Source organism: Odocoileus virginianus, chromosome 21 (genome assembly GCF_023699985.2).
Source record: "Odocoileus virginianus isolate 20LAN1187 ecotype Illinois chromosome 21, Ovbor_1.2, whole genome shotgun sequence".
In the NCBI taxonomy this organism is placed as follows: Eukaryota; Metazoa; Chordata; class Mammalia; order Artiodactyla; family Cervidae; genus Odocoileus; species Odocoileus virginianus.
The window spans coordinates 40,420,932-40,436,558 of NC_069694.1; the positions used below are offsets into that span (position 1 = coordinate 40,420,932).

The 15,627-nt window shown below is 36.3% G+C and overlaps 1 protein-coding gene across 7 annotated transcripts in view; it reads left to right on the top strand.

The window, feature by feature from the left end:
* Positions 1 to 15,627, top strand: part of BANK1 (B cell scaffold protein with ankyrin repeats 1) — a 402,106-nt gene that overhangs the window by 159,885 nt on the left and 226,594 nt on the right. For all 7 annotated transcript variants that reach the window (XR_011482523.1, XM_020884241.2, XM_070452188.1 and 4 more), the window contains exon 3: positions 15,099 to 15,253. Coding sequence is in view for 6 of the 7 variants with exons in the window: in XM_020884241.2 (XP_020739900.2) it covers positions 15,099 to 15,253 (155 nt within the window). In the remaining variant the exon portion in view is untranslated. The remainder of the gene's footprint in view (positions 1 to 15,098; positions 15,254 to 15,627) is intronic.

The window sequence follows — 15,627 nt, forward strand, 5'->3', positions numbered from 1 at the left end:
TCCCAAGGACAGAGGAGCCTGGCAGGCTACAGTCCATAGGGTTGCAAAGTCAAACACAATTTAGCGACTAAACAATTTTCTTCACAGCTTTGAAACATTAGAAAAGGAATAAAATATTCTATTTGGTTGAACAACTTATGGTGAAAAAATAGTTTCTGGCTCACAGAATTTTAAAACTATATACAAATAGTTTTAAATGGTTGACAGAAATTCAGTAATCCAGCATTGAAATGGGATTATAATTTTAAGTGTGCATTCAAAATAAAATGCAGTGTATGTGAAAATTTTGATTGCAAAGAGCTGTTAGCATATAAAGGGTTATTACATTACCTAATAGTATAAATACATATAAGACTGTCCCATTTTAGTTTTTCAAAAATATGCATTTGTATTCTTCAAAAAAAAAAAGACTATAAGATATATATATCAAAAGTTAGGGAGGGTTATCTCTTGGAAATAATATTATAGGTGGTTTTATTTTATTCTTTTTCTTTGTGTGTTCTAAATTATTCATTGTTGTTGTTCAGTCACCCAGTGGTGTCTGACTCTGCAACCCCATGGACTGCAGCATGCCAGGCCTCCCTGTCCCTCACCATCTCCCAGAGTTTGCCCAGGTTCATGTTCTATTGGATTGGTGATGCTTTCCAGCCATCTCATCCTCTGATGCCCTTTTCTCCTTCTGCCCTCAATCTTTCGCAGCATCAGGGACTTTTCCAATGAGTCAGCTGTTTGCATCAGATGACCAAAATACTGGAGCTTCAGCTTCAGCATCAGTCCTTCCAGTGAATATTCAGGGTTGATCTCCCTTAAGATTGACTGGTTTGATCTCTTTGCCATCCAAGGGACTTTCAGGAGTCTTCTCCAGCACCACAGTTTGAAGGCATCAATTCTTTGGCGCTCAGCTTTCTTTACGGTCCAGCTCTCACAACCGTACATGACCACTGAGAAGACCACAGCCTTGACTATACAGGCCTCTGTCGGCAGAGTAATGTCTCTGGGTTTAAGCACACTGTCTAGGTTTGTCATTGCTTTCCTGCCAATAAGCAGTCTGATTTCATGGCTACAGTCACCGTCTGCAGTGATTTTGGATCCCAAGAAGAGGAAATCGGTCACTACTTCCACCTCTTCCCCTTCTATTTGCCATGCAGTAATGGTGCCGGATGCCATGATCTTAGATTTTTTAATATTTAGTCATAAGCTGGCTTTTTCACTCTCCTGCACCCTCATCAAGTTCCTCTTCATTTTCGGCCATTAGAGTGGTATCATCCACATATCTGAGGTTGTTGATGTTTCTCCCTTCTATGTTGATTCCAGCTTGTAACTCATCCAGCCTGACATTTCTCATGATGTGCTGAGTATATAGGTTAAATAAACAGGGTGACAGTGGACAGCCCTGTCCTGCTCCTTTCTCTATCTTGAACCAGTCTGTTGTTCCATACAGGGTTCTAACTGTTGCTTCTTAACCTGCATATACGTTTCTCAGGAGACAGGTAAGATGGTCTGGTATTTCCATCTCTGTAAGAGCTTTCCACAGCTTGTCATGATCCACACAGTCAAAGGCTTTAGGATCACTGCCTTGTCATGGCAAAGGAACTTGAGTAACTCAATGAAGCTATGAGCCATGCCATGCAGGGCCACCCAAGACTGCCAGGTCAAAGCAGAGAGTTCTGACAAAACCTGATCTGCTGAAGTGGGGAATGCAAACCACCCCAGGATACCTGCCATGAGAACCTCATGAACTATAAAAGGCCAAAAATTATACATAAAGAATAGTTATTACTTATGTAAAAATGCATAAATTTGATTATGAAAAATAGAATTGCTGCTGTCCTCTCACCTTGTGAAAATGATGAATAATTTTTGTTGATGTTCATTTTTGTCTGATTGTTGGAAGTAATATTTGTGTTGTTTGGAATGTGTTCTGAGTCACACAGTCATGTCTGACCCTGCTGCCCCATGGACTGTAGCCCACCAGGCTTCTCCGTCCATGGAATTTTCCAGGCAAGAGTACTAGATTGCACTGCCATTTCCTACTCCAGGGAATCTTCCTGACCCGGAAATCAAACCCACATCTCTTGCGTCTCCTACATCAGCAGGCAGATTCTTTACCACTGAGCTCCCTGGGAAGCCCATATTATAAAGGATGAAGAAGGAAATTTTGAAAATAACTTTTATTTCTACCTCTCAAAAATAATCACTGTTAAAATAACAGTAATTTTTTTCTTGCCCTATTATATATATATATATATATATATATATACACACACACATATATGGCAGTATACTTATAAATCTATATCACTTATGTATGTGTATGATACACAAATATGTGCATACATCTACACACATGTACATATATATGCTTTTATGTTCAGTGAACATCATAGCAAAAATTGTTTCATTCATTTGGAATGAAATGTTGCTCAAACCATACATTTCGTGAATTTCTATTCAGATTAATCTGTTTTTTCTTTTACATAATTCTAAGAAAAGACTAACAGAAAGACTAACTGGTAAATTGCTGAATTTATCTGGGTTAAGTGTACATTATCATGTACTAGGTATTTCAGTGGAATATTTTCTAAGACCACAAAAAGTCATTTCCCTACTCATGAATTGTAAATCCCTTGTATTATTTTTAGCATCTAAACCTGGAATGATCAATTTATACACAAAGTTTTATGGTAACCTAGACTTCAAAAATACAGCAATCAGAATAGAGTCAATACTTTACAGTGTCATTCATTGAAGGCAATATTTGAAAGCCTGATGGTCAGTTTTTGTTTGCAATCTTATTCAATAAATCTTGATTTTATTTCATTCTGGATACTCTGCTGAAAGGGATTATCATTGATATGTGTTAAACTTCTTCAGGGAGGATGTAATTAGGGTTCATTTCATTAACTGGCATTTCAATTCTTTCATCTAAGTGTTTCATATATCCAGTTGCAGGAAATAACAGTCGATAGCATTGTTGTTGTTTAGTCACAAAGTTATGTGCAACTCTTTTTTGACCCCATGGACTGTGTAACCCACTAGGCTTCTCTGTCCTTGGAATTTCCCAGGCAAGAATACTGCAGTGGGTTGCCATTTCCTTCTCCAGGGGATCTTCCTGACTGGGAAATTGAACCCTGGTCTCCTGTTTGGCAGGCAGATTCTTTGGCAGGCAGAAGCCCATCGATAGAATAGCTAATGCTAATATTGCCTTAGCAACTCTCAGAAAAAGTATAAACAATGAAAATGTGTAGGAGAGCAGAGGAAAGCTTAGTGCTTTCTAAGCTTTGGTGATTTTCTCTGACTTGTTCAGTTCCTGTCCTTAAAGGTTATACTGATTTAAATACAGACATAGTTCCTTAAAACAGCCAGGCAAAGAGTCTGGTAGATAGAACAAAACACTGTCCTTCAGATACAAGCCACAACTCTACTTACCTCCCAAATAAAAAACCAGACATGGATTTATTTAATCATCAATCAAGCAACAAATATTTACATCTGCTGTGCATGTGAATACGCAACATCTTATCACTATGTCTACTCATATAAATATTGAGCATCTGCTGTGTTAAAGGGTGCTTCCAGTGTGGCTCAGCTGGTAAAGAATCCACCTGCAGTGTGGGAGACCTGGGTTTGATCCCTGGGTTGGGAAGATCCCCTGGAGAAGGGAAAGGCTACCTACTCCAGTATTCTGGCCTGGAGAATTCCATAGACTATATAGTCCATGGGATCACAAAGAGTCAGATACAACTGAGCACGCCCTATTGTATGTACCAGAGATACATAAAAGGGTAAAAAGGACTAATTATTTGACCTCAAACAGTTGCATTCTAGATGGATGGACAAGAAACAAGGAAGAAAATAAACACATGATATGATTTCAGTTAGTGGCTCATGCTTTGTTAATGTTGTGAAATAGTATCACACCAGTTGTTAATGTGCATCATTTCTCAAACTTCAGTGTGCATTCAAATCATTTGGGGTCCTTTTAAAATGCAGATTATGATTCAGTAGCTCTAGGGTGGTGGCTAGAAGTACGCATGTCTAATAAACTCCTGGTCTGAAGACAATAGTCTTGAGTTGCAAGATATGATATCATTTTCTGTAGTTAGTTTGACTAAGAGGTGGGTAAGAAAATGTATCTTAAAGGAAGAGTGGGTAATGGGTGATGGATTATGAGAAGGGGAAAAGATAGGAAAAAGGAGAAAATATAATAAACAGAATAGAACAGAAATGCAGATAAAAGTGGAACACACAGGCTACCAAAAACAGCATCTCCTTACATATTTTCTGTCTTAGAACTATTCCTGCTTGTTACAGACTAAAATAAAAAGACTAAAGTACTAAGAGTAAAATTAAATATATACTGATGCCTAGATTTGAGAGAATTGGTAGAGTTTGCGCAGTTTCAGTGCCAGGATAAATGTGCATATTTAAATAATGTAGATTTATCTTTTTATTATTGGAAACCAACATTTACTTGATTATATTGAGTTTTTATATATATTTGTTAGGTAAGAAGTTGTATTATGATCAGTATTATTTTTCTTTGGACATAGCCTTGAATGAAATATTCCTTATTTTGTGTCTTTTGTAATGCCCCACAGACAACAAAGATTAAGATACCTGAGGACTAGACTAAAAGGTTGGTAAAATTACATCTTTTTGTGTAGTTTATCTGTTTCCTTTACCTCTTGGAAAGATACCTGTTTACTTCCCTGAATGATAGGGAATGTTATAGTCTTTAGTATGACATTAAAACTCCAGAAGAGCATGCTAGAATCTGTACTGCCTTAAACATACTTAATGGTATCAGCTACATTATGATTAAAGAATCATTTACTAAATTATAAATCTGTCCAAAAAAGTATGTTCAGTATTGACATTCCAGGAATATGTTGCAGTGCTTTCTGAATCATAGTTAGCCCGTACAAACTTAGAAAGATGGATTTATGATCTTTTGAAAATAAAAAAAATTGCTTTTATTCAGTTTGATATCAGAAATTAGAAGAAGAAGGAGACTAATATTGAGTGTCTATCCTAGGCCTGACACACAATACATTTTATTAAATGTAATCAAAACAATCCAACAAGGAAGTCATTTACCCCATTAAACAATTGTGGAAATTGAAGCTTTTCTTCCAAGGTTGCATGAGACGACAGGAAGGTTTTTTTAGCAGCAGACATATGTCTTCTATATTATTGCTTGCCTTTCTCTCCCTCTCTCTCTCTCTGTTCCCAAATTATTTATTATGAAAACTGAAACCTTGCTTTGTCTTTGACCTATTGATAGATTTGAAGTGTCACTGGCTATTGAGGAATAACTTCTTTTTTCATCAGATCACTATAATGAAAGCAGTTCAAGTATGATAGCAATAAAGGATTCTATCTTTTTTCAGGCTCCACTGAGTTTTGTTAATTATCAAAAAACCTGTCCTCATTCCAAATGAGGATTTAATCAATTGACAAATAAAAACAAAAGATAAAAATACTACACTAAAAGTTAATTTTTTGAAAAAACAGTATTAAAAAGTTTCTATTTTGAAAAACATTTGGTATGCTTTAAAAATTAAATATATATGTCAAAGAGTGTTTTGCCTATGTTCTCCTCTAAGAGTTTTATAGTTTTTGGTCTTACATTTAGATCTTTAATTCATTTTGAGTTTATTTTTGTGTATAGTGTTAGAAAGTGTTCTAGTTTCATTCTTTTACAAGTGGTTGACCAGTTTTCCCAGCACCACTTGTTAAAGAGGTTGTCTTTTTTCCATTGTATATCCTTGCCTCCTTTGTCAAAGATAAGGTGTCCATAGGTTCATGGATTTATCTCTGGGCTTTCTATTCTGTTCCATTGATCTATATTTCTGTCTTTGTGCCAGTACCATACTGTCTTGATGACTGTGGCTTTGTAGTATAGTCTGAAGTCAGGCAGGTTGATTCCTCCAGTTCCATTCTTCTTTCTCAAGATTACTTTGGCTATTTGAGGTTTTTTATATTTCCATACAAATTGTGAAATTATTTGTTCTAGTTCTGTGAAAAATACCATTGGTAGCTTAATAGGAATTGCATTGAATCTATAGATTGCTTTGGGTAGTATAGCCATTTTGACAATATTGATTCTTCCAATCCATGAATACGGTGTGTTTCTCCATCTGTTTGTGTCCTCTTTGATTTCTTTCATCAGTGTTTTATAGTTTTCTATGTATAGATCTTTTGTTTCTTTAGGTAGATATACTCCTAAGTATTTTATTCTTTTTGTTGCAATGGTGAATCACAGCAGGATCCTCTATGACCCACCTCCCAGAATATTGGAGATAAAAGCAAAAATAAACAAATGGGACCTAATGAAACTTAAAAGCTTTTGCACAACAAAGGAAACTATAAGCAAGGTGAAAAGACAGCCCTCAGATTGGGAGAAAATAATAGCAAACGAAACAACAGACAAAGGATTAATCTCAAAAATATACAAGCAACTCCTGCAGCTCAATTCCAGAAAAATAAATGACCCAATCAAAAAATGGGCCAAAGAACTAAACAGACATTTCTCCAAAGAAGACATGCAGATGGCTAACAAACACATGAAAAGATGCTCAACATCACTCATTATCAGAGAAATGCAAATCAAAACCACAATGAGGTACTATTACACGCCAGTCAGGATGGCTGCTATCCAAAAGTCTACAAGCAATAAATGCTGGAGAGGGTGTGGAGAAAAGGGAACCCTCTTACACTGTTGGTGGGAATGCAAACTAGTACAGCCGCTATGGAGAACAGTGTGGAGATTCCTTAAAAACCTGGAAATAGAGCTGCCATATGACCCAGCAATCCCACTTCTGGGCATACACACCGAGGAAACCAGATCTGAAAGAGACACATGCACGCCAATATTCATCGCAGCACTGTTTATAATAGCCAGGACATGGAAGCAACCCAGATGCCCGTCAGCAGACGAATGGATAAGGAAGCTGTGGTACATATACACCTTGGAATATTACTCAGCCATTAAAAAGAATATATTTGAATCAGTTCTAATGAGATGAATGAAACTGGGGCCCATTATACAGAGTGAAGTAAGCCAGAAAGATAAAGAACATTACAGCATACTAACACATATATATGGAATTTAGAAAGATGGTAATGATAACCCTATATGCAAAACAGAAAAAGAGACACAGTTGTACAGAACAGACTTTTGGACTCTGTGGGAGAAGGTGAGGGTGGGATCTTTCAAGAGAACAGCATCGAAACATGTATATTATCTATAGTGAAACAGATCACCAGCCCAGGCTGGATGCATGAGACAAGTGCTCGGGGCTGGTGCACTGGGAAGACCCAGAGGGATTGGGTATAGAGGGAGGTGGGAGGGGGGATCGGGATGGGAAATACATGTAAAATCATGACTGATTCAACTCAATGTATGACAAAACCCACTACAATATTGTAAAGTAATTAGCCTCCAACTAATAAAAATAAATGGAAAAAAAATTAAATATATAATGATTTTTTGCAACTTAATCCATGGGGAAGTTTATCTTCTGATGCTTAACTATTTTATTATTTTGCTAAGTTTGCAGTGTAATGTTGGGTGCTAAAAAATTATACCGAATTATCTTGCTGGCACCCCACTCCAGTACTCTTGCCTGGAAAATCCCATGGACGGAGGAGCCTGGTAGGCTGCAGTCTACGGGGTCACGAAGAGTCAAACATGACTGAGAGACTTCATTTTCACTTTCCACTTTCATGCATTGGAGGAGGAAATGGCAACCCACTCCAGTATTCTTGCCTGGAGAATCCCAGGGATGGGGGAGCCTGGTGGGCTGCCCTCTATGGGGTTGCACAGTCAGACACAACTGAAGCGACTTAGCAGCAGCAGCAGGATATCTGTAATTTTCCTCTAGGATTATGTTTACTTTAAAAGAGTGAAGACAAGTTAATTTCAGTTCATAGTTTTGGAGATTGCTTAGATCACCTGAACATGAAATAATTTGTGGTAAACTGGTTCATTTCATATATTATCTGAATAGCAATGTTTCCTCCACATTTTTCCATCATCATACATAAAAAAAAATCTTTTCTGTAATTTCACTTGCATGTTGTAGAGGAGGGGTAAAGAAATTTGCTCAATCTGTAATCTTGATCATTTTATTCCTGTATTTGAGGAATGTATATAGTTCAATCTATAAAACAAATATATTTTCAGTATAGATTCAGAATGATTCTTAAGTATATTAGATATTAAAAATAACTGATATTATTAGTTATGTGTAAAATAAAATTTCTCATGTATCCATCAATCAGAAGTAACCTCTAGGTATCTTGGATTTATATAGCTAGACTATTTGTATGCATTCAAAAATTTGTCTTGAATTTCTACAAAATAGTTCTGAATATATATACATATTAAAAGACTTTATTTTTTAGAGCAGTTTTAGGTTTACAGCAACTGAGAGGGAGATACAGAGATTTCCCATATAGTCTCCACCCTGTCACCCCCAATTACATATATAGCCACCCCAATTATCATCACTCACCACAATGGTACATCTTTTTCACCACTTAAGAATGAGCCTACATTAACATAGCATAATCCCTCAAAGTCCATAGTTTACCTTAGGGTATACTCTTGGTATTGTACAATCTATGGGTTTGGGCAATGTATAATGGTATCATAAAGAGTATTTTCATTGCACTCCAAATCTGAGCTCTGCCTATTCATTCCTCTCCCTTCTATTCCAGATCCCTGGCAATCCCAGATCTTTTTACTGTCTCTACAGTTTTGCCTTTTCCAGAATGTCATATAGTTGGAATCATACTATGTATGGCCTTTTCAGAGTGGCTTCTTTCACTTAGTAATAAGCATCTAAGGTTTTTTACCCATGTTTTTTCATTGTTTTAATAGCTTACTTCACTTATTAGTGCTGAATAATATTTCCTTGTATGGATGAACCACAACTTATTCATTCTACTTGCTGAAGAACATCTTGATTGCTCCTAAGTTTGGGCAATTATGAATAAAGCTGCTATAAATATCTATATGTAGATTCTTGTGTGGATATAAGTTTTCTAATTCACTTGAATAAATACCAAGGAGTGCATTTGTTAGAATGATAAGAATATGTTTAGGTTTGTCAGAAACCACCAAAATGTCTCCCAAAATAGTTGTACCATTTGCATTTCCACCAGCGATTGATGAGAGTTCTTGTTCCAAATTCTTAGTAGCATTTGATATTGTCAGTGTTCCAAATTTTGGCCATTCTAATAGGTGTATAATAGGTGTATAGAGCTATTTCATTGTTATTTTAATTTGCATTTCCTTAATGACATACAAGTGGAGCATGTTTTCATATGCCTATTTTCTACCTATATGTCTTCTTTGATGAGATGTTTAAGAACTTTGACTGATTTTAAATTGATTTGGTTGTTTTCTTAATTGTTGAATTTGAGGTCTTTATAGATTTTGGAAAACAGTCCTTTTCTAAATGTGTCTTTTGCAAATATCTTCTCTGAATCTATGGCTTATCTCCTAATTCTCTAGATATTGTCTTTTGCAGACATATTTTTCATTTTAATGAAGTCCAGCTTATGAATTATTTCTTTCATGGATCATAACTTCAGTGTTGTGTCTAAAAATGCATCATCATACCCAAAGTCATCTAGGTTTTCTCTTCTGGTATTAATGTCTTCTAGTTTTATAATTTCATATACATTTATGTCTAGGATCCATTTTTAGTTAATTTTTTTGATTGTTGTAAGGTTTATATCTTGATGCTTTTTTTTTTTGCATGTGAATATTTAGTCATTCCATCACCTTTTGTTGAAGTGACTTTTTTTGCCTCACTGTATTATTTTTTTCCTTGCTCAAAGATCAATTAACTATGTTTATGTGATTCTCTTTCTTGGCTCTTTATTGTGTTCCATTGAACTGTTTGATTATTCTTTTCCCAAGACCACACTGCCTGGATCACTGTAACTTTATAGTAAGTATTGAAGTAGTGTAGTATCAGTTTTCCAACATTGTTCTTCACCTTCAATATTAAGTTGCCTACTCTGGATCTCTTGCCTCTCCATATAAACTTTAGAATCAGTCTGTCCATATCTGTAATTTTCTGATATTTTTATTGTGATTGAATTGAATCTATAGAGCAAATTGGGAAGAACAGACATCTTGACACTATTGAGTTTTTCTATCCATGAACAGAATATATTTCCATTTACTTAGTCCTTATTTGATTTTGGTTATCAAAGTTTTGTGGTTTTCATCATATTGATATTGTACATATTTTGTTAGATTTATACCTAAGTATTTCATTTTGAGGAGGGACAAAGAAAAAGCTAGAGGGACTATTGTAAGTGGTATTCCATTTTTAACTTCCAGTTCTACTTGTTTATTGTTAGTAAGACATTTTCCTCAGGAAAAAATATTGAAAAATTTATTATCAGTGGACCTGCCTGAAAGAAAAGTTAAAAGAAGTTTTATAGTGAAAAGAAAAGTAATATAGATCAGAAATTCAGATCTGTAGCATCAAAGAAGGAATAACTGAAGATAAAATTAAAGTATATATATATATATTTCCTATTTGCCATTGATCTAGAAGATAATAGTTTGTTCAAAATATTATCAACAATATATTCAATAATGTATGCTTATATAATATATGATATAAATTTTACATATATATGCTTGTGTATGTTTATATATAATGACATAAATGAAAGCAGTAATATAAAGTATAGGAGGGAGGAGTAATCATTTTATTATTATAAGGTACTAAAACTATCTATAAAGTGGTACAGTGTTATTTGATACTGGACTTGGACTAGTTGTAAATGCATATTGCAAACTCCAGGATAACCACTAAAAATGTTTTTGAGTATGACTGATATGCTAAATAAAAAAAGAAGAAAAATGGAATCATATAAAATATTCAGTAAAACACAATGGCAGAAAAACAGTAGAAGAGAAAACAGAAACAAACAACAAGGTAACAAAAACAGAAAACAAATGCTTTTTCCCTGGTCTCTTCAAATTGTACTCCCTTCCTTTTGGTATGTATGCCTTGTAATTTTTCTTGATAACTAGATATGATGTGGGCTTCCCCGGTGGCACTAGTGGTAAAGAACCCACCTGCCAGTGCAGGAGACATAAGAGACATGGGTTCGATCCCTGAGTTGAGAAGGTACCCTGTAGGAGGGCATGGCGACCCACTCCAGTATTCTTGCCTGGAGAATCCCATGGGCAGAGGGCGGGCTACAGTCCATAGAGTTGAGAAGAGCTGGATACAACTGAAGGGACATAGCTCACACACAAATATTCCCTGTAAAAAGAACTGTTGCAAATAGACCTTTAGTAATGCAGTGGTGGCATCTGGTCCCATCACTTCACGGGAAATAGATGGGGAAACAGTGGAAACAGTGTCAGACTTTATTTTTGGGGGGGCTCCAAAATCACTGCAGATGGTGATTGCAGCCATGAAATTAAAAGACACTCCTTGGAAGGAAAGTTATGACCAACCTAGACAGCATATTAAAAAGCAGAGACATTACTCTGCCAACAAAGGTCCATCTAGTCAAGGCTGTGGTTTTTCCAGTGGTCATGTATGGATTTGACAGTTGGACTATAAAGAAAGCTGAGCACCAAAGAATTGATGCTTTTGAACTGTGGTGTTGGAGAAAACTCTTGAGAGTCCCTTGGACTGCAAGGAGATCCAACCAGTCCATCCTAAGGAGATCAGTCCTGGGTGTTCATTGGAAGGACTGATGCTGAAGCTGGAACTCCAGTACTTTGGCCACCCATGCAAAGAGTTGACTCATTGGAAAAGACCCTGATGCTGGGAGGGATTGGGGGCAGGAGGAGAAGGGGACAACAGAGGATGAGATGGCTGGATGGCATCACCAACTCAATGGGCATGAGTTTGAGTAAACTCCGGGATTTGGTGATGGACAGGGAGGCCTGGCGTGCTACGATTCATGGGGTCGCAAAGAGTCAGACACGACTGAGTGACTAAACTGAACTGAACTGAATGCAGCGGTGAGGTGTGGGGAGGAGGCTTTCTAGAGTCCTGTGATTAGGTCTCAGTCCTTTAGTAAGCCTACGCCTGTCAACTGTGAACCTCACAAGAATTTCTCCGTTTGTTTATCCCCTTTAGGTGAGAGAGGTTTGTTATAGTGAACTACAGTTAGTTATTTCCCTTCCTGTGGTCAGTTGGACTCTGAAAATACCTTAGTAGATTAGGCTGATTAACTAGTTTTTCTTGAGGGCAGGCCTTGTTAAGAAGACTAGAGTGCTCTGGAGTGTCTAAGGTTGTTTCCATTTCCTTAGAAATACTGTTCCCTAGTATTTGCTGTGGGCATCTGGTCAAGCTCCTAGAGCTAAATCTCAAAATAACGTGTCCCCTCCAATCTTTTAGCTGAACCCTCCTGGAGATTTTAACTCTCAGACTTGTCCTCTGTTGAGTGTCCAGCAATTTGTCAGTTGCACTTCAGAAGTCACGTCCACGAGAAGGCATGCACCACTCTAGAGAGTAGCCCCCACTTGCACAACTGGGGAAAAGCCAGTGCTTCAGTGAATACCCAGCACAGCCAAACTGTACAAACAAAAAATTAACCAAAGAAGAGTTGTTCAATTTTTAGTCTGTTCAGTTTTTTGTTTGTTAGGATAGAGTGGTGACTTCCAAAGCTCCTTAAATATGGAACCCGAAACAGGAAGTCCTATACTTCTTATTTTACTAAAATGGAAACCTACAAAATTGACAATTTTGTAACTTGAATTTTTTCACTTATGTCATAAACTTGTTCCTTACTGTTAAATGTTCTTTGATAGAATTTTAATTAGTGACAATATCTTTTATCACATTAGATATTTTTATCTGGTCTGTTATTGCTTAGACTGCTCCTAATTTTCCGCATTATAAACAGATCTTCTGTGAGCATTCATAGAGATAAATATTTTGCACATCTATAATTATGTCTTCAGAGTAAAGAAGATGGCTCTTCCTAACTTAATTCCACAGATGAATTAGCAGAAAACATCCTAGATACTGCTACGGTGGAACAGCATATACCTCTTAAGATGCATTAAATAAAATCAGTTCTCTTGTTCTTTCATCAATTCACAAAGTGATTGAGTCAGTTCTATACAACCTTTCACTGTTTGGGGGTCTGTATAAAAGAGCATGAGAGAGAAAGAGAGAATGAGACTGCTTATGGAAGTGTCTTAAATACATTAGAGAAATGAAGGCTGTTTTTCATGCCGTTTCAAGCAGGACTGATATTGGGAGAATCTGGAAATCCCAGGTGCTTTTGTACTTTTCTTCTGTAACTTTCATAAGACAGGAGAAAAAAAAAAAAAAAACAGTCCTTCTTAGGTGTAGCATGGGGACAGCTCTTCTCCAGAGGACATCACTTTTGTTACTCTGCTTCTCTGATAGGAATGGTGACTTCACTTTTGAGATGCAATGACACCAAAATTCTAGCCCCCTTCATCAATATATAGATCTTCATCTATATTGCCTTTGACTCTTCTTCCTTGTCATGCTGTCAATTTCCTTTTGCCAGAGGAACTAGGAACACACCTGTACTTGAACTATTGAACTATTATTTATTTTTTTTGTCTAGTAGCAATGAAGTGAAGGCTACCATGGCGAACCATGGGTCATCTCAGTAACATTGTATTAAGAAAAGACTTACTGTAGGTTTAGGGTTGTATTGTGATTTGAGGAAGGGTTCATGGAAGCAGGGCTTTGCTATTGTTTGTTTGTTGTCAAAAAGAGGTGTAATTTTATGATTTGCGTTATTAATGACTTACTGAGAAGCTGGGTAACCAACTCTCCCTGCAACTGAGGGGTTTCTGGGGCACAGCATTTTCAGCATACAACCTCCCCAAAATCCCAAGCAAACTGGGAGGAGTTGGTTGCCCTACCTGGAAGGTAAAAATGAAAAGAGGCTGAGGCTAGACTTGGTAAAAAAGCAAAGTCACTCACAGGAGCCACGATTCAGGATATTTGGTTCCTTTTGTGGTTTGGATAATGTTCATGTTTTTGCCTGGATTCAGACATGATTACAAAGTAGGCTGATCTCTGACTGGACCCATCATGGTGGCAGCGTGGTCTAGAGATGGTGGTTTTCTGTGAGATTGTTGGTGTTCAACAGGACGGGAGGCCACCACCTAGCAACATCAAGGCCTTCACAAGGTATCAGGACAATTTCTAGCTGTTAGGAGCTGTTTTCCTTTTCTCCAGTACCCTTCTTCAGAGATTTGAGGGGCACTTTTGTGGTTGGCCAAAGATAGATGACAGCTGTGAGTGTCTGTTGTGAGAGCCTTGGTTTCAGTCATATTAGTTCTGTGCCCTAAGGAAACGCTTTGGACTTTGGACAATAAAAATATTGTCCATCTCTCTTCACACAACTCTTCTTCTCTTCAATAAAGTTTTTTAATGATTGAGACCAAATGCTGTTACATTACTGTTACATTTTTAAACAATCAAATACTTTTCTCCTTCTTATATTCAAAATTCACATTAGCATATTTTAGTGTTCTTAATAGTACTACCATAAAGAAACCCATATCATTTAATTGAAGATACTTTTTTCACAGGACACATTAACGTTTTGATGAACACTAATATTTCACTATTAAACTAGTGTTTCATAGAAATATTTGTTTGTTTAGATTATCTCCTAGTTATGCCTATTGTTTTTAAAAATTGGAAATATGCATAAAGGGTAAATAATTGTTCTGAGTTAAATTGTTCTGATTTTAAATAAATAAATTTTCTTATTTACAGTCATTGAACGGAGATAGTTTCATGTTTTTCAGATTTACTGTTTTAATGTAAAGTGGTATTTGGATTTTTTGGGAGGAAAATATTTACCTAGTAGATGAAAATATGCATTTGATTTAGTTTAGTAGCTAAGGTTGTAATACTAGTTAAATTATGAGGCATCATTTTAATTATTAACATTGGTTCAATTGTTTTGACTATCTTAAACTCAGTTTGGTTCTCCCATATATTAATTAAGCCAACTGTTCAGCAATTAGTTTTCATAACAATGGGAACTTAATATGGCCTTAGCTGTATTATAATCCATATTAATGAACTTTCCCTTAGGTTCTGCGGACTACCTGGAGATCATTATTTCACCAGACCTAAGAAAGGAACATTCTGGGCAAATCAGTGAGAGAAAGGAAGTTGAAGAATTATCAGAAGCTTCAGGAAGCACAATACCACAGGCAGTGGTGCTTCCTGCTGAGATTCCATGTGAGGTCAGTAAAGACACCTTATTGTTGTCATGGATATTGCATTTCACTAGAAAGTAACTGACACTAGAAGCTCCAATACAAGGGTGTTTTCGTTCACTCTGTTCTTGGCTGTGTCCTCAGAATGGCAGAACAATGTCTGGCAGTTAGTAGGCATTTGATATGTATTTGTTGAGTAATAAAATATTGAAACATACATGAAAGCACCATGTTTTTAGATGTTACTTGATCTGTTGCAAACAGATTTACAATTGCTATATATATATTTATATATATATATACAATTGCTATTTAGATGTTACTTGATCTGTTGCAAACAGATTTACAATTGCTATATATATATATATATATATATATACAATTGCTATTTAGATGTTACT